The sequence below is a fragment of the Eubalaena glacialis genome, chromosome 9, assembly GCF_028564815.1.
Source record: "Eubalaena glacialis isolate mEubGla1 chromosome 9, mEubGla1.1.hap2.+ XY, whole genome shotgun sequence".
Lineage (NCBI taxonomy): Eukaryota > Metazoa > Chordata > Mammalia > Artiodactyla > Balaenidae > Eubalaena > Eubalaena glacialis.
Window position 1 is genome coordinate 26,778,085 of NC_083724.1, and position 20,091 is coordinate 26,798,175.

A 20,091-nucleotide genomic window follows, 5' to 3' on the forward strand; every position below is an offset into this window, starting at 1 on the left:
CCTTACTCCTGCCACAAAGCCCACAGCCAACTCTGAAGGTCCGGTGGGCCGCATGCCGCCGGGCCCCCGGGCCCTGCCCGCGCTCGGAGCCCGCAGGCCTCATCCAGCACCCGGGGACCAAGACCCCGCTCGCCGGGCCCTCTAGGGTGTACCGGGGGTCTCCCCGCTCGGGCGCGCCTCCGGGCCTCTCTAGAAGCTGAGGCCGGGGCCCCGCACACGGCCCCGCCGCAACGCCCCCAGCCCAGGCCCGGCGGGCGCCTCGCGCGCCTCCCCTGCCCGGTGCCGGGCCCCGCGCTCCCGCCGCACTCACCGTCTCGTCTGGGTCGATGTCGATCTTGAAGGTCTGCTGCTGGAGGGTCTTCAGGGTGACCAGCATGGTGCCGCCGCGCAGCTCCGCTGCCGGGCCTGCTCCGGGTGCTGGCCGCTGGGCGGGGTCTGTGGCCTGGCGGGGCCCCGGGGTCGCCCGCGCTCCTCGCGCACTCGGGAGGAAAGCGTTGGGGGTGGGGGCTTGTCACATTCGCCCTGCAGAGCGGCCTCTCCCCCAGCCCTGGCCCCGGGCCGCGCCGCTGCCTCCGCGACTGCGGCCTTCCTCGCGAGCACGGGCCACCGTGCTTCCTCTCGCGCCCGGCGCCAGCCACTGAGTCTGCAGGAAGCGCCAGGGGCTCTGCGAGAGCAGCAGAGAATCCGCTACCTCACCACAGGCTGGTGGCCGCCATCATCGTGACTCGCCGAGACGCGCCCCCTCCCCCACCCGAAAAACCTGGGGGATGGGGTCGGGCTGGCTGAACGCGCAGGCGTAGGGTGCGGCGAGGCTGTGCGCAGGCGCAGCCAAGAACTCCGCCCCGGAATTGGGGCGGGGCGGGGCGGGGCGGGGCGGATTACCGCTTTGGAATGTCGGTGGTGTGGATTGCGCGTGCGCAGGCGCAGTCAGTGGGCGTCTCGGGGTTCTCGGGGCTTCCGTGGAGCGTCTGCGGCCGGGGCGTTCTCCAGCCTGCCGCTGCTCGGCCTACGTCCAGGCTCCGCCCACGTCCAGGCTCCGCCCGGTTGTCTGAGTTGCGCAAACCGTAGCCGGGGAAGCGCTACGTGGAGACAGGACTGAGTGGATGCGGAGCCCTGGAGCTGGGGAACTAGAGGGCGGTAGGTCGGGGCGGGGTTTAAGTGAAAGGATCGTGACAGCCACAGTAGTGGGCCGGCGCTTGCTGTGTGGCTGAGTCCTTGTGCTGGCTACTGATTCTTTTATTCTGCGAGCACTGACTCCAGCGCTAGACTGCCTTGATGGACCTTGAGCCTAAATACAAGGTCAAGTTATATCACTCCCCCGGGCAGAACTGTCCAGTGGTTCCTCATCTCACCCAGAGTAAAAGTCAAAGTTCTTAGAACTGGATACACAGCCCCTTCCTTTCACATCTTACTCTCACGGCTGGCCCTGGGCATTGTTAGACAAACGCTCTCACCTGAGAGCCTACCTTCGGCCTTGCTGTTTCCGCTCCGAGTCTTCTTTCCCTAGCTACCTGGGTGGCTCGCTATCTCACCTCCTTCAAATGTTTGCTCAGATGTCGCCTTCTCAGAGAGGTCTACCCTGGATACCCGACTTAAAACAGCAACTTTCCTAGCTCCATTACCCTGGTGTTTTTCCTATAGCATTTATCATCTTCTAATTGCCATATAATGTACGTATTTATTAGGTTTATCATCTTTCTCCTTTCAGTAAATCACAGACAAGCTGCACAAAGGCAAGGACTTTGTTGTATCGCCTGATGTACCCACAGCACTAAGAAACATGTAATGCAGGCACAGTAAATATTTGTGAATGCGTAAATATGCTTTCGGTTTCTCATCAGTAAGATGGGGATAATAATAGCATTCAACTTCATTGATTATTGGAGGGGGCTGTTGAATAATGTATGTAAAATCTTAGTACCAGGAACATAGTAAGCAGTCCCTAAGTAGATAGCTATTTGTAGTATGCCCATTTACAGATAAGAAAACTGAAGTATAGAGATGATGAGTAATGTACCTGGAGTCACCCACCTGGTAAGTGGCAGGTCCAGAATTTGAACCCAAGCAGAATGACTCCAGAGCCTGTGTTCCTAGGTGCCTGGCTATCCTGCCTCTTAATAGGGTTTGACTTAAAGTAGTTCAAGTATAAAGTTACAGTTAGGTCACTACCTGTGTGACTAATTGCAAATTACCTCTCTGGACCAGCATCCTCACTGATAAAATGTCACTGCTTGGTTTTCTGTGGATATAATGCTTCCATGGAACTTTGCTGACCAGCCTCCCTCTCCACTAACCTGGTGTTGCCCCATTCACAGCACTTATCTGTATTGTAATTCAGTATCTAACCTTCCTCCCTCTGTCTTCCGGTATATCTACTGCTAGTCACCAGGTGATCTCATCCTGCCCCTTGTTTTGAAATACCTCCAGCCTGGACCTCGCCCCTTAGCTATAGATAGAGTTAACCAATTGCCTACACAATATCTTCACTTGAAATATAATAAGCCTCTGAAACTTACCATGGCCAAACAGAACCATTGATTCCCTCTGGACCTCCCCTCCCTCTGAAACCTGCTCCTCTCCCAGTTTTCCCCCATCTTAGTTCATGGCACCACCATCTACCCAGGTGCTCAGACCAAAAATCTAGTCATCATCCCTGATAAATCTCTTCCCTCTCTTCCTCCTCCCACCCCCGCCCCTGCCAACCACCACACCTAATCCATTATCAAGTCCTATCAACTTTATTCTCCAAGTTATATCCCCAATTCAGCCATTTCTCCCAATTCTACTTCTACAACCCTAGGCTAGTGCATCAATATCTTTCCCCTGCCTCCCAACTGGTCTCTCCACTTCTGCTCTCTTTTCAACCTACCCAGCAGAGTGGTCTTTTTCAAATATAAATCATGTCACATCTATTCTTAATACCTAATTATACTTAAGAATAAAATTCAAACTCTACCTGGCCTTGGGGAGCTCACATGATCTGATACTTGCCAAACCCTCTGGCCTCATCTCTTTCCTTCTCTCTCCCTCTCATTCACTGTCATCCCTCAAACAGGCCAAGCTGGTTCTCTTCTCTGGGCCTTTGCAGCTGAGGTTACTTCAGCTTGAAACTCTCTTCCCAGATCTTTAATTGACTATCTCCTTTTCATCATTCAGGGTCCAAGTCATAATTTACTTCCTCACAGAGGACTTCTTCAACAACTTTAATAATATATAATAAACATACATTAACCCTTTAGGCAAGGCACCATTTGAGGCACTTTCCATGGATAATCTCATCTGAGCCCCACAAAACTCCATGTGATAGTACAACAGTACCCTGGTTTAAAGTTTTTCATGGCTCTACCTGAAATTATTACTTTTTATTTGCTTGGCTAAATAGTACAGGTTGGACAGCCTGTATGCCTCCTCGTCTGATGTAGGTGTGTTTGCCAAGAGTCCCACCGTTCACATGACAGATGATAGGACCCCCTCCAACCCCCCAACGCAAAGGCCACCAAGATGAGGGTGCTTATGAGCAAGGCCTTGTAGGATAGGCCTTGGGCTTCTTCAAGAGCTACTGGGCCAAGATAAAAAGACGGGAGGGAGTCATTGATTCCAAATACTTGGTAACAAGCCAGGGAATTTTGCTTGCATTTTTGGAAATCAGTCAAATGATTTCAGGGAAGAAGATGAGGAAGCAGAGATGCAGCAACTGCTGACTTAGAAAATACCAGGGTAAAAATGCCACACTCCAAGCCATTCATTCATCAAATAGTTCTTGAGACTCTCTCCATGCCAGGAACTGTTCTAGGTGCTGAGGATACAACAAGGAACAAAGTCCCTGCCCTCATGGAGTTTGTATTCTAGTGGGGTAATAGATAAACAGATAATAAACTAAAAATCAAAGTTATCAATGTTTATAGTATATGGGGTACTGATAAGTGCTTTTAAAAAAAAAAAACAAAACATGAAGAAGATCAATAGTACAGAGCTGAAATAGTATTGCTACAGCGGATGTGCCAGATATTTTTCATTCCCCTCCCTCATCTTCTTACCCCGTTTTCACCCAGCAATTGGCCCCAAGAGGACTGCCCTGTATGGGCTACCACAGTTGGCTTCCTGGGGAGTCCCAGCAGGAGATAGGACTAAGGGAGGAGAGTGAAGTTAGGTAATGTATTCCTCTTTGTGGTTGGCAATGCTCTTGATACAAGGTCATTGCTTCTGTATCCTGACCTTCCAGGTGACTCACTCCTTCCAGGTTCTGGTACCTGCTCCCTACCTTGCCCCTTCAGGCCTAGAGGGCCCCTACTTCTCACTCCAGGGTGCTGTACTGTCCTTGTAGTGTCCCTATACGCTTCCCTACATGATTGTGAAGAGTCCCTTTAATTGAATCTCCATGAACTGAGTGGCTTAAAACAATCGAAACTTATTGTCTCACAGTTCTGGGGGCTAGAAATCCAAAATTAAGGTGTTGGTAGGGCAGTGCTCTCTCTGACACCTGTCACGGTGAGTTCTTTGTTGCCTGTTCCTAGCTTCTGGTGGTTTGCTGGCAATCATTGGCATCCCTTGGCTTGCTGCACCACCTCAGTCTCTGCCTCCATCGTCATGTGACGTTCAACTCTTGTATGTCTGTCCCTGTGTGTCTCTTCTTCTAAGGACACCAGTAGAATAGGAAAAACTCTATTGTTTCTCCTCTGCTCACCGCTCAATTACTACTCTTAATATTTACTTCCGATCACCAAATGTGTGGGCTTTTTTCCCACACCAAGTAATTCCCCAGTTCTCTGCAGGCACCAGCTGGGTGTCCTGCTGTTCAGTTCAGTTCTGACACTACCTGGAGTTAGCACCTGATCACACAAGTTAAGGGCTCAGTCCCACCAGACTGCCCCCACTTCAGATGCCAATTGCAAGTCCCAACTTGTCACCTGTACTTCAGACTGAGCAGCTATAAACTGGGATTTCCACGACCCCCTCCTTGGGTTTGATCATTTGCTAGAACAGTTCACAGAGCTCAGGGAAACATGTTTACTAGCTTATTATATGATAAAGGATATGATAAAGGATACTGGTGACCACCCAGATGAAAAGATATATAGGGCGAGATCTGGAAGGGTCCCAAGTGCAGGAGCTTGTGTCCCTGTGGAGTTGGGGTGCCCCACCCTCCCGGCACGTAGATACATTCACCAACCCAGAAGCTTTCCAAAATCTGTACTTTGGGGATTTTTATGGAGGCTTCATCACGCAGGGATGATCAATTATTTACCTCAATTTCCAGCCTCTCTCTCTTCTCTGAAGAATGGGGGGTTGGGCTGAAAGTTACAGGCTTAGTCTCTCTGATGACCAGCCCCCATCCAGGAGCCCACCAAGAGTCCCCTCATTACAACAAAAGACATTCCTATTACTCAGGAAATTCCAAGGGGTTAGGAGCTCTGTGTCAGATACTGCTATCACTCAGGAAATTATAAAAGTTTTGGAGAGCCCTGTGTCAGGAACCAAGGTCAAAGACCAAATATTAGCAAGAACCAGGGGCAGAGACCAATATGTGTATTTCTTATTATTTCATACCAGTCATATTGGATTAAGGACCCACCCTACTCCAGTATGACTTAATTTAACTAATTAAATTAAATCTTTTGGACGGGCACAGTTCAATCTGTAACAATACCTCATTTGAATGTGGTATATTTTTCTGCTGAGACTCTGCCTGATATATGGGTTAATCAAGGAAAGTCTTCCTGATAGTTGATATTACAGTAGAGAGAAGTGAGGAAGGCAGACATACAGCTGCTGAGTAGAATTAGAGGGGACTAAGTAGAGGGAACAACAATAATAGCCATAAATGTTCACACTCACATAGCATTTGTTACACGCAGATGCAAGGCCATGAGGTAGAAGCATCCTTGACATATTGGAGAAATACCCAGGATGTCAGGTGAAGGAGCTGGGACAGCTGTGGGGAGAGAGTAGCTGATGGCATTAGAGGTGTAAAGGAAGTGGGGCAGTGAGCACAAAGCCACTGTAAAGGCTTTGGCTTTTATTCGGAGTAACTTGGAAAGTCATTGGGAATTTTAAGGTGGAGGAGTGACAGGATCTGACTTAGGCTTTAAAAGGATTACTCTGATTGCTGCCTGGAGAACTTCTTGGTGTGGGCTGGGGGGACAGCAAGGATGGACACAAAGAGACCAGTTAGCAGGTTATTGCAATAATCCATAAGAGACTGGTGACTTGTGTTAGTGTGGAAACTTTACAAGTGGTAAGAAGTGGCTGGATTCTCAATTTATTGAAAATAGAGTTTACAGGTTTTGCTGATGGAGTTGATGCGGGGTGTGAGAGAAAGAGGCTCACTACACATGAGTTTCACGTTAGGAAACTTCCTTGGAATTCTCTGGTCCTCCTGACTCAAGAGTGTCCGTCCTGACTGATGGTGTTCTGTATGGCACCACCCTATCCAGCAGATATTCTCTGAGCATCTACTCTGTGCCAGGCATTGTGTTGGATATACAGTAATGAACAAAGACTGATTTGGGATCCTATTCAAAAAAATAGCAGTGTTTGACTTAAGCCCTTCCAAAGGCAAGACGCATGGCTCCCATCTCCCTTGGTTATAAAAGCTATTGGTGATTTATGATGTAGGCTTTATGTTAATAGAACCTCTTTCCAAGTTCTAGATGTTTATAGAGTGGTGCAAGTATTTCCTTATTGTAATTAAAGTTTTCAACTCTTTATTAAAAGTATTTCTTTTTGCAATTAAATATACTTTAAAAAAATTTTTTTTATTTATGGCTGTGTTGGGTCTTTGTTTCTGTGCGAGGGCTTTCTCTAGTTGCGGCAAGCGGGGGCCACTCTTCACCGTGGTGCGCGGGCCTCTCATTATCGCGGCCTCTCTTGTTGAGGAGCACAGGCTCCAGATGCGGAGGCTCAGTAATTGTGGCTCACGGGCCTAGTTGCTCCGCGGCATGTGGGATCTTCCCAGACCAGGGCTCGAACCCGTGTCCCCTGCATTAGCAGGCGGATTCTCAACCACTGCGCCACCAGGGAAGCCCCAAATATACTTTTTAAAACAATTTCAGCCCATAACAATTGAGCTTTGAAAATTTCTTCTGTCTTCTAGCTCTGCCTTCCTCATTTTCCACCCTGCCTCCCCCACCCCAAGTTTCTCAGCCCTGTGAGTCTCATTCATTGTTCAGTCACTATGTGAGTTCAGACACTGAAATGGAGTTAGGAGTACAAGAAGTTGTTTTTGGTGGATATCAACTGTGAAGAATACAAGGGAGGAAGCAGAATGCTTCAGAGCACAATGCTGATACGTTTGCTGTGAAAGGAAAGAGAGAAGGAAACATTGGGTAGAGAAAGACTCAGATTGTGATGTAGATCTGACAAAGTGTTAGCCAACCCAACGGGAGTAAATGGTGTGAAGATTACCTGTTAGAGCAGTCACTCTTTGGATGAAATTGCCAGACTCTGGTATCCCTGCCATGTTCAGTGGCTAGAGGCTGCCCAGGAAGAGCTGTCAGCTAACTGTACTTCTCATAGCTAAGTTCTCACAGGTAAATTTTTTCTTAAAGGGCTATCCAGGCAGTGCACTTTTTTGGCTGAAATAGACATCTGCTTGCACCATGTAAACCTGCTTCTCCATAAACATTCAGGAAACAGCTGCTCCAGGGGCCCATTGAGCCTCTCTTATTAAAGGGAAACCTAAATGAAGTAGGATAGTGGGACAAACCCCACACTCCATACTGGCAGCTGGTCTCGGGGCCACTACTGGTACTCATCATTTCCCTCCTCCACTATCCATACTAAATTCCCCTTGTTCTCGTCAGTTACCTCTGCTGGTCTTGGTGCATTGCCTAGTGGTGTGACCCAAACCTTTATTCCTGAAGAGGATGAGCCTTTGGTGTTTCCAGCCTTCTCAGGCCTGGGTTTCTGTACTTGTCCATTCATAGTCACAACTGGGCAAGGGAGTAGCAAGAGGCATCCAAGTCAATTCCACATATATTCCTTCTTGTTCTGAGTATGAGGTGGTCCTACCTTCTCTCGCTGATAAGGATCAATTGCCCCTCCCAAGTTGATGACTCTTCTTGCTTTTTGGTCTCTTAATATAAGCAACAAAGCTTGTAGTTCAGTGGGACCATTGCTGTGTCCCCTGGCAAAGTACTCCCCCTTTGAGGACCAAGACTTCTAACACCACAGGTCCCAGAGTTGTGGGGACAGAAAAATCCTCAGTAGGTCACTGGGAGTGGTAAATGGGACCATTCCTGCTTCCCTGCCTTGATTCCTGGGCCCAATTAGTCTTCCTGCTGGGGACACAGTGCCCTAGACTCTAGGGCCTAGAGGGTACTTTTATTCAGTTTGTAGATTGCACCCTGCCTGGAGAATGAGACCCTGTTCTTACACAGTATTGCCCCTGAGATGGTGTTTCATCTGCACCATCAGCAGATCGTTCTGTCACTCTCTCAGGCTAGCGCTTCTGGGGAGGGTGGTGTGTGATAAGACCAACATGTCCCATGACCATGGGACCACGCCCAAACCTCCTTCACTGTGAAGTGGGTCTCCTGGTTGGATGCTGTGATAGGTAGGATTCTGGTCTATAGATCAGGCGCTCTGTAAACTCCTGTAGAGTGGTATAGGCTGAAGCTCTGCTGGCAGGAAATGTAAACCTGTACTCAGAATAAATGTCTATTCCTGCGAGAACAAATTGCTTGGCCTTCCAGCATGCGTAGGGCCCAACGAAGTCAACTTGTCACCAAGGCGCCAGTTGGTCCCTCAGAGAATAGTACCACATTGGGAATTCAGCACTGGTCTCTCTTTCTGGCAGGTTGGACGTTCAGAGGTGATGGTGGCTAGATTAGCCTTACTAAGAGTTCATGCCAAGAGGCCATGCATAGTCTCCATCTCTGCCACCATGGTCACTCCACTCATCATGTTTCTACTCTTGCTTCCTATAGTCTATTCTAGATACAATAGCCATATTCTTTAAAAACATGGATCTGTTCACTCATGCTTAAAACCCTACCCTGGCTACCCACTTCAATCAGTAAAATTCCAAATCTTTACATTGCCCCCTCCCCCATCCTCTTCTTTACTTTTCTGACGTCATCAGCTACACAGGTTCAATCTGCTCCAGCCGCGCTGGCCTCCTTGCTGTCCCTTGAGTTGACCAGGTCCACTCCTACCTGATCTTTTGTTCTCTCTTCCTGAAATACTCTTGTACAGATATCGGCCCTCTCCTTCACCTCCTCCAGCCTTTGCTCAAATTTCACCTTCTCAATGAAACCTGCTCTAACCCCTTAATCACCCTATGTAATATGATAAAATGCCCATTTCCCAGTCTAGCACTCCCTATACCCCTTACCCTGTTTCCTCCTCTTTTAACACAGTGCATTATTTATTTATTATGTTTCTTCTTTAGTGTCTGTCTCCCCTGCTAGAACACAGGGATCTTTGTCTATTTTACTTACGTTCTTTAAGCACCAGGAAGAGTGCCTGAAACAGAAAGAACTAAGCAATGAAAGGAAAATTTAGCCACCCATCAAAAAAAAGCAAAGTAAAACAAGGTGATATTGTTACATGTTAAAATGAACATTTAAGGCTTAATAACCTCCAATAATATCAAAAAGTATATGGGAAAAATGTTTTTCATAGTTTGCTGGTGACTTTACTATTTGTTACAACCTTTTGGAAAGCCACTTAGCATATAGGTGGTTCTTCTGGAATTTCTTGTACACACTACATGAATACCTCTGAAACGACTTTTCTCAGCTTAGCTATCTAACTATGATTTGAAAAGTTGATATAATGGTGCAGTCAGCTAGCCACTGGGGCAAAGGCTTAGCATTCACATGTTTTATGTCTAAACAGTATCATTGATGCCACCGAACATTATTTTTTTTTTAAATTTTATTTTATTAATTTTTTTTATACAGCAGGTTCTTATTAGTTATCTATTTTATACGTATTAGTGTGTATATGTCAATCCCAATCTCCCAGTTCATCCCACCACTACGCCCCACACCCCCGCTTTCCTCCCTTGGTGTCCATATGTTTGTTCTCTACATCTGTGTCTCTATTTCTGCCTTGCAAACTGGTTCATCTGTACCATTTTTCTAGATTCAACATATATGTGTTAATAAACAATATTTGTTTTTCCCTTTCTGACTTACTTCACTCTGTATCACAGTCTCTAGGTCTAGCCACGTCTCTACAAATGACCCAATTTCTTTCCTTTTTATGGCTGAGTAATATTCCATTGTATATATGTACCACATCTTCTTTATCCATTCGTCTGTCAATGGACATTTAGGTTGCTTCCATGACCTGGCTATTGTAAACAGTGCTGCAATGAACATTGGGGTGCATGTGTCTTTTTGAATTATGATTTTCTCTGGGTATATGCCCAGTAGTGGGATTGCTGGGTCATATGGTAATTCTATTTTTAGTTTTTTAAGGAACCTCCAAATGGTTCTCCATAGTGGCTGTATCAATTTACATTCCCACCAACAGTGCAAGAGGGTTCCCTTTTCTCCACACCCTCTCTAGCATTTGTTGCTTGTAGATTTTCTGATGATACCCATTCTAACTGGTGTGAGGTGATAACTCATTGTAGTTTTGATTTGCATTTCTCTAATAATTAGTGATGTTGAGCATCTTTTCATGTGCCTCTTGGCCATCTGTATGTCTTCTTTGGAGAAATGTCTATTTATGTCTTCTGCCCAGTTTTAGATTGGGTTGTTTGTTTTTTTGACATTGAGCTGCATGAGCTGTTTATATATTTTGGAGATTAATCTCTTGTCAGTTGCTTCATTTGCAAATATTTTCTCCCATTCTGAGGGTTGTCGTTTCATCTTGTTCATGGTTTCCTTTGCTGTGCAAAAACTTTTAAGTTTCATTAGGTCCCATTTGTTTATTTTTGTTTTTATTTTCATTACTCTAGGAGGTGGATCAAAAAAGATCTTGCTGTGATTTATGTCAAAGAGTGTTCTGCCTATGTTTTCCTCTAAGGGTTTTATAGTGTCTAGCCTTACATTTAGGTCTTTAATCCATTTTGAGTTTATTTTTGTGTATGGTGTTAGAGAGTGCTCTAATTTCGTTCTTTTACATGTAGCTGTCCAGTTTTTCCAGCACCACTTATTGAAGAGGCTGTCTTTTCTCCATTGTATATCCTTGCCTCCTTTGTCATAGATTAGTTGAGCATAGGTGTGTGGTTTTATCTCTGGGCTTTCTGTCCTGTCCCATTGATCTATATTTCTGTTTTTGTGCCAGTACCATATTGTCTTGATTATTGTAGATTTGTAGTATAGTCTGAAGTCAGGGAGTCTGATTCCTCCAGGTCCGTTTTTTATCCCTCAAGATTGCTTTGGCTCTTCGGGGTCTTTTGTGTCTCCATACAAATTTTCAGATTTTTTGTTCTAGTTCTGTAAAAAATGCCATTGGTAGTTTGGTAGGGATTGCATTGAATCTGTAGATTGCTTTGGGTAATATAGTCATTTTCACAATATTGATTCTTCCAATCCAAGAACATGGTATATCTCTCCATCTGTTTGTATCATCTTTGATTTCTTTCATCAGTGTCTTACAGTTTTCTGAGTACAGGTCTTTTACCTCCTTGGTAGGTTTATTCCTAGGTATTTTATTCTTTTTGTTGCAATGGTGAATGGGATTGTTTCCTTAATTTCTCTTTTTCATCTTTCATTGTTAGTGTATAGGAGTGCAAGAGATTCCTGTGCCTTAATTTTGTATCCTGCAACTTTACCAAATTCATTGATTAATCCTAGTAGTTTTCTGGTCGCATCTTTTAGGATTATCTATGTATAGTATCATGTCATCTGCAAACAGTGACAGTTTTACTTCTTCTTTTCCAATTTTTTTTTTTCATTTGAACTGATTTTCTCATTAATTTTGCAAGAGAGAGTAGAAAAATTGTTAGCAACAAGTTGTGAAATAGATCTTTTGCTGAAGTTCAATAAGTTTAAATAGTTTTGGTTCTTTTGTTTTTTGTTTTTTCCCAGTTCAACATTCTTTTTCTTTCAGCAGGTTTTTTCATTACTAGCTAAAGCTGATTTTAATACATGATTTATTTCAAGTATACCTGGCTTGTCTTTTGAGCTAAAAAGCATAGCTGGCTTTTTGTTGAAATCACGTTTATGTGTTTATTAGTTTTTTGTCATTTATTCTCCAGTATTTATTGGGAAGCAATTATATGCCAGGCCCTACCTATGTCTGATGAATCTCTGAATCTCTGCCCTCAGGAGGTTACTAAGAGAAATAAACAAGTCAAAGATCTCTGTTATGTGCTGGGATTGAGGTAGATTCCAGGAAGGCAGTAAGGCTTGATTGGCTCTTGATGGGGTGGGGGATGGACACAGGGATCCAGCATCTTTTCAGCTCTCTGTCTATCTCTGTTTCACAGCTGGTTATCTAATCTATGTATTGGTCAAGTGTTTTGAAAATTATATTAGAGTTATAATATTATCTTGTCATAAATGAAACTATGAATAAATTAATATAATCCTATGGGCTTCTCTAAAGAAACTTTAGAGCATTTAAAAAATTTTTTTCTACTTTAAATAAAAAGTATGGGTTCCTTTTCCCAGACCCATGTTTATTATTTGTGGTTTTGCAATACGTGCAATACATGTGTTTTGCAGAGCTGTTGCACTATATATTAATTAAGAAGAGTCCCAGGACCCAAAGTGTTTGAAGCTTAGATAGTTGTCGCACTGATACATCTTCTCTTGCGTATTCATTGTTGAGTGAAATTGGTTTTATGGTTTTAGTTCCTACTGGTATTCCCAGTCTGTCTCATTTCTTATTGAGTCTCCTTACTGCCAATTCCAAATTATTATAAAGTAGTTGTAACCCATGTTGTAGTTCATGGGCTACATAAAATATGGGCTAAAAATAAAATAAAACCAAAAAATACGGGGGCTGTGAATAGGGTGTGCTCCTAAACACAACAGAACTGTACCTCTTACTCTTCCTTGTAGCTTTCATGATGAAACCATTGGCTCCGAGAAAGTTAGGAATGAAGAAGACTCTGCTGGTCAAAGTATAGGTTTTTGGCAGAGGGAAATAATTTGGTTGTGTTGTTGCATTATATGACATTTAAAAAAGTTATCATATTCAACTACTTATAAAAAGTGATTATAAGCCACTTAAAGATATATCACCTCTCACTTGGTATAAGAAACAGAGTAGAGTAAAAACTGACAGCCTGAGACTTTAGTATATACCCATTCAATTTAGTATCTGATGGCACAATAAAAGACTATTTAATAATCTTTAATAGGGAAAAGTGTTAGCAGTAGAATAATCGGTTAGCTATGTAGAAACCATGGTGGGTTGAATTGTGTCTCCCCAAAAGATATGTTTAAGTTCTAACCCCCAGTACTTGTGAATGTTACCATATTGGAAAGAGTCTTTATAGATATAATCCAGTTAAGCTGAGGTCATGCTGGATTAGAGTGGACCCTAATCCAGCGACTGGTGTCCTGATAAGAAGAAGGAAATTTGGACACAGACACAGACAAAGGGAAGAATGCCTTGTGACAATGGAAGCAGAGATTGGAGTGATGCTGCCATAATCCAAGGAATACCAGGAATTTTTAGCAACCACCAGAAGTTAGGAAGAGACAAGGAAGGATCGTCCCCTAGAGCCTTCAGAGAGAGCATAGCCCTGCCAACGCCTTGATTTCAAATTTCTAGCCTCCAGAGTTGTGAAGCAATACATTTCTATTGTTTTAGGCACCCAGTTTGCTGTAATTTGTTACAGTAGCCCTAGGAAACTAATACCACAACTTCTAAGTACACTAACAACAATTCCAGATGGATTGATTAGTAAATATAAAAAGTCAGACTATGGAAACAGAATAAATAAGAAGCATATACTTATCAAATTTCTGGTTGGCAGCAAATATCCAAGTTAAAAAAAATAGCCATAATGGATTGACTAGATAAAGATTTCATTATCTCATCATGTGGTAACAATGTAAACAGAATAAAAAGCATGCAACAAGCTGAAAAATATTCCCAACATGTGACAAATTTAATAGCCTTAATATATAAATTACTTATACAAATTAAAAAGAAAAACATTACAATCCAATTAGGCAAAAGCACAAATGGTTTATACAGAAAATTTGCAGGAAAAGTACATTTAGCCAATAAATAACAATGTGGGCCATTGTTGGGTTTTTTAAAAGATTTTTTTTTTTTTGATGTGGACCATTTTTAAAGTCTTTATTGAATTTGTTACAATATTGCTTTTGTTTTATGTTTTGGTTTTTTGGTCGCGAGGCATGTGAGATCTTAGCTCCCCGACCAGGGATTTAACCTGCACCCTCTACATTGGAAGGCAAAGTCTTAACCACTGGACCGCCATGGAAGTCCCGTGGGCCATTGTTTATACAGTGCTTATTATGTGTTCAGGTCCTTTTCTAAATGCCTAATATATTAACTTTTAATCTTCACATCCATTATGATGTGACTCTGGTCAATTTATTTAATCTTTCTGTGCCTTTCAGTTTCCCTCCTCTGTGAACATGTCTGAGAATTACTCCACGAAAGATGCAAAGACGTGAGATTGCTGGGTCAACAGAGAATGTGGATTTTCAATTTAATAGATCCTGCCAAAATTCTATCTAAATTGCCATGTATATTCCTATCAACACAGTTTGAGAGTACCAGTTTCCCCTGCCCCCCAGCCAACACTTAATAGGTTCTATAATTTTCTTTTTTGCCAATCTGATGGGCACATCACTCTTGCCTCTCAAGAATTCAAATCCTATTCATCCTTTAAGGCATGTTGAACATCCACGTTCTCTTTGAAGATTTCCTTCAACTGCTCAGTAAATCATTTTTCCTTCCTCTCAATTCCCTCATCATTTTATCTACTCATTCAACAAATATTTATTGAGCATTTACTGTATGTTCTAGTCACTGCAGTTAAAGCAATGGATAAATCAGGCAAAAATTTCTACCTTTATGGAGCTTACATTCTAAGGGGGAAGGCAGACAATAAAAATAAATAAAGTTAAATTTATAGAATATTAAATAGCGGTAAGAACAAAGAAAGCAGATGTGGGGGGTAAGAAGTATCAGAGTGGAAATAGGATTGAAATTTTAAATGTATTTATTTATTTATTTTTGGCTGCGTTGGGTCTTCATTGCCGCGCGTGGGTTTTCTCTAGTTGCGGCGAGTGGGGTCTACTGTTTGTTGTGGTGTGTGGGCTTCTCGTCGCGGTGGCTTCTCTTGTTGCGGAGCACCGGCTCTAGGCGCACGGTCTTCCTTAGTTGTGGTACATGGGCTCAGTAGTTGTGGCTTGCCAGCTGTAGAGCGCAGGCTCAGTATTTGTGGCACACGGGCTTAGTTGCCCAGTGGCATGTGGGATCTTCCCGGGCCAGGGCTCGAACCCGTGTCCCCTGCATTGGCAGGCGGATTCTTAACCACTGCGCCACCAGGGAAGTCCAGGATTGGAATTTTAGATTCCATGTCTGAGGGAAATCCTAGGCAAAGGTTACTTGTGCCTTTCTTATAGCATTTATCACTTTCTATTCTATATGTTTATTTTATTTATTTTATTGTGGCAAAATATACATAACATACAATTTACCATTTTAATCATTTTAAAATATATAGTTTAGTGACAATAAGTACATTCATACTGTTGTGCAACCATCACCACTATTCACCTCCAGAACTTTTCATCATCCCAAACTGAAACTCTGTACCCATTAAACTATAACTCTCCATTCTGCCCTTGCCCCCCCGACTCCTCCCCCCATCCTCGTCCCTAGCAACCCTTTTACTTTTTGTCTATGAATTTGACTTTCTGTCTATGAATTTGACTACCCTAGGTAACTCATATAAATGGAACCATACTGTATTTGTCCTTCTGTGTTTGGTCTGTGTTTGGTTTATTTCACTTAGGATAATTTCTTCAACCTTCTTCCATGTTGTAGTATATATCAGAATTTCCTTCCTTTTTAGGTCTGAATAATATTCCATTATATGTATATAGCACATTTTGTTTATCCATTCATCTGCCAATGAACATTTGGGTTGTTTCCACTTTTGTCTGTTGTGAATAATGCTGTGAACATGGGTGTACAAATATCTGTTCAAATCTCTACTTTGAGTCCTTTTGGGTATATAAGCAGAAGTGGAATTACTGGATCAAATGGTAATTGTGTGTTTGATTTTTTGAAGAACTGCCATACTGTTTTTCATAGTGGCTGCACCATTTTACATTACCAGCAACGTACAAGGGTTCCAACTTCTCCACATCCTTGCCAAAGCTTCTTTTAAATAATAGCCATCGTAATGGATTTGAACTGTTATCTACATTGTGGTTTTGAGTTGCATTTCCTTAGTGATTAGTGATGCTGAGCATCTTTTCATGTGCTTTTTGGCCATTTGTATATCTTCTTTGGAGAAACATCTATTCAAGTCCTTTGCCCATTTTTGAATTGGGTTGTTTGTTTTTTTGTTGTTGAGTTCTGGGTGTTCTCTATATATTCTGGATGTTATTCCCTTATCAGATATATAATCCAGAAATATTTTCTCCTGTGAGTTGCCTTTTTATTCTAATAATAGTGTCTGTTTTAGTCCATTTGGGCTACTATAACAAAATTACCGTAAACCAGGTAGTTTATAAGCAACACAAATTTACTTTTCACCATTCCGGAGGCTGGGAAGTCCAAGATCAAGGTGCCAGCAGCTTCAGTGTCCGGTGAAGGCCCACTTCCTGGTTCATAGATAGCAGTCTTCTTGCTGTGTCCTCACATGGCGGAAGGGATGAGGGAGCTCTCTGGAGTTCCTTTTATAAGGGCACTAATCTCATTCATGAGGGCTGTGCCCTCATGACCCAGTCACCTCCCAAAGGCCCCACCTCCTAATACCATCACCTTAGGGGTTAGGATTTCAACATAGGAATTTTGGGGGGACACAAACATAGCAGTGTCCTTTGGTGCACAAAATTCTTAATTTTTATGAAGTCCAATTGGCCTAATTTTTCTTTTGTAGCTGTGCTTTTGGTGTCATATCCAAGAAATCATTGTCAAATCCAATGTCATGAAGTTTTCCCCAGTTCTAAAAGTTTTATAGTTTTAGAGCTTGTGTTTAGGTCTTTGATCCATTTTGAGTTAATTTTGTATATGGTGTTAGGTAAGAGTCCAGTTTCATTCTTTTGCACGTGGATATTAGATGTTCATTTTTATTACATTTGCTAATTTCCCATATTGCAAGAAGGCCTTTTGAGGACAGCACTGTGTCTTACAATTCTTTAGATTCCTTACAGTCCCAGGCATTTAACAACAGCTTAATGCACTCTAAAAAAATGCTTTGTTGTTCCTGACTATTGAATTGAATTGAAAATATTAGTCTGTTTGCACCCTAATTGTTAGGACCCAGCACATAATTGGCATTTTAAAAATGTTTATTAAAATAAGAATTAAATATATTCTTATTCTGAGAGATCTCATTGTCAAAGAAAGGTTATTTTTTCAATTAAGTGATATTGAGAGGATTGGAGAATGAGTAGAGTATTGTAAATGTTGTATTACATAATACACGTATGTAAAAGGAGGATGACATAAATAGCAAAAAATAATTTACATAGCCATCTTCAAAACAAATATTTCCACTTTGAAGAAGATGAATTAAAACTAGAAATTCACCATTTTTCTCTCCTTGAAATCTTTTTTAAATAATCCAGTTTTTTTTTTTTTAAATAAGAGCTCTGGAAAAGCAGGAAGGTGATGTGATAGTTACATAAAAGTGTTCCCAGTGGACCAGTCACATTGGTACTCAGGTCCTTGTGTAGTTCCCCTCTCGTATTGAAGCAGGACTTTAATAGAATACCAAGAGTGTACTGGACCATTTTGTATCTAAGCCTTTAAAAGTCCTGGCAGCTTCCTCTTTTACACTTGCAGGGAAGGAAAAAAAAAACTTTTTTTCTGTATCCAACTTAGGTCATTGACTGGGGCCCTGCCAATTAAACTGCCTAAAGACAGAGAGAAGGAAAGAATTTTATTAACACTTGCATTATGTGTATGCTCAGTGATGAGTTGCTCAAAGGAGTGGCTAGAACTTGGGCTTATATGGCATCTTAGCAAAGAACAATAAATTGTAGAGAAGTGACAGGACAAAGGGAGATGGTTTTAGGCTTCCAAGGGTGACAAACTGTGGGAAGGTAAATATATGGGGGAAGCTAATGGAGTGAGGTTGGTTTCTGCAGGTCCATATCGGTGTTGACTTTCCATCTTTTTCATGGCCATAAAACTTCCCTGGGAGAGGGAGTTATGGCAGCTCTCATTTCTCAGAAGTTTCTGCTTTTTATCAGGTAAGGGAAGCTCCTGGAAGGTGTCTTTCTGCACTTGTCAATTCTCATTTGCCTCTAGCTCAAAATAATCCTTATGCCAATGGCATATTTTAGGGTGGCATATTCTGGCCCCTACCCACTCTTGGAAGCTGGCCACCATGTATGAAGTCCAACTACCATGCTATAGAGAGAGGCCATGTGGAAAGACGTTGGAGGATGAGATACCCCTGAGGATGGAGAGAATGGCCATTTGGAGAAGCACCAAGGGGCCAGATATGTGAGAGCAGACATCGTCTCAGATGTCCCCATGCAGCATAGCTGTCTGAGTGTAACTGCAGGAGAGACCTAAAGTGACACCAGGAGAAGAACTGCTCAGCTGAACCCAGTCAACACATAACGTCATGAGAGATCTTAATAAGTTAATGTTTTAAGCCATGAAATTTTGGGTTGATTGATACTTGGCTATCATTCTAGAAGCTATAAAGCATCTGGAAGTGGACTGACAGTAAACAAACAAATGCAGGTAGAGCTTCCTATATGTGTTCCAGGCTCAGAGCAGAGGCAATGCTATCAGGAGCCAGCCCTGAGATGCAAAGAATTGGGTGGGGTTGTGAACTTAAGGACCTTCACTTTGCTAGGTGTGCTGGCTAAGGGAGGGGTGTGCCACAGCCAGCTCCTGGATCGGGCAGTAAGGGGTTTGGTGGCTGCAGTGACCCTTCAGGTTGCCATGGTAAATTGAGCATGTCATGACAAGTCCAGCATGTCACCTCCGCAGTAACCTCCTGCAATATCCCTAATATCCAAGGACAGAAGCTGGCACGTTTGGCAATTTTTTAATGGTGGCGGGGAGGGCGTCAAAGCAAAGAATTTAGAGAACTCCGTTTATCTTACTTGAGAGAGTTTCCAAACTGTCTCTAAGGAGGTGCGTAGCTGAAAATATTCCAAGAGCAAAGGTCAAGGCTTACTGAGATTGATCTCACCAAATGAAGCAGGATGTGAAAGCAAACAAAAAACACAACAGGAGAGATCATTTAGCCAGTGTAATAATAACAGCTATCACTTAAGTACCATTTACTATGTGCTGAAGGCCACTGCCCCAGTTCACTCACAACCTCATATAAAACGGTGACAAAGAGGACGGCAGCGGTCTGATCCCAGGGTTTTCAGTACTAACCACTGGTCCATATAAACAGAATGTGATAAAAGTGACCATTTCAGATCAGTGGGAGAAGAATAGATGTTTCAGTAATAGTAAGCTTGTACTGCAGAAATTAGGCCGTTACAGAAAGGGGTCAGTGCTCCAGCTAACTTCATTCACGAAAAAGAGCAGAATTAAAGTGAAGACAAAAATAAACCATGTGCTATGTTAATATCTCTAAGTAATAGAGCATGCTTACAAATTGATAAGAAAAAGTCTAATAGAAAATTTGCCAAATGATATGGACAGGCAATAAACAAATATAAAACACAAGTGGTCAATATACACATTAAAAAAATTACATTTCAACTCAACACAAGTGAGAAGAACACTTGTTCTTTTGATTGGGTTGTTTGTTTTTTTGATATGGAGCTGCATGAGCTCTTTGTATATTTTGATTAATCCCTTGTCGGTCGCTTCATTTGCAAATATTTTCTCCCATTCTGTGGACTGTCTTTTCGTCTTGTTTATGGTTTCCTTGCTGTGCAAAAGCTCTTAAGTTTAATTAGGTCCCATTTATTTGTTTTTATTTTCATTACTCTAGGAGATGGATCAAAAAAATATTTCTGTGATTTATGTCAAAGAGTGTTCTGC

General features: G+C 42.7%; 1 protein-coding gene and 1 long non-coding RNA gene across 2 annotated transcripts in view; one reads left to right on the forward strand and one right to left on the reverse strand.

The window, feature by feature from the left end:
- RAD23B (RAD23 homolog B, nucleotide excision repair protein) overlaps nt 1-811 on the reverse strand; it is a 44,196-nt gene extending 43,385 nt beyond the window's left edge. Inside the window, exon 1 of the mRNA XM_061201070.1 lies at nt 311-811. Coding sequence (XP_061057053.1) covers nt 311-376 — 66 coding nt within the window. The 5' untranslated portion in view covers nt 377-811. The remainder of the gene's footprint in view (nt 1-310) is intronic.
- Nucleotides 812-1,121: 310 nt separating this feature from the next.
- Nucleotides 1,122-20,091, forward strand: part of LOC133097260 (uncharacterized) — a 209,728-nt gene continuing 190,758 nt past the window's right edge. The window contains exon 1 of the long non-coding RNA XR_009702004.1: nt 1,122-1,137. This is a non-coding gene — a long non-coding RNA (uncharacterized LOC133097260). The remainder of the gene's footprint in view (nt 1,138-20,091) is intronic.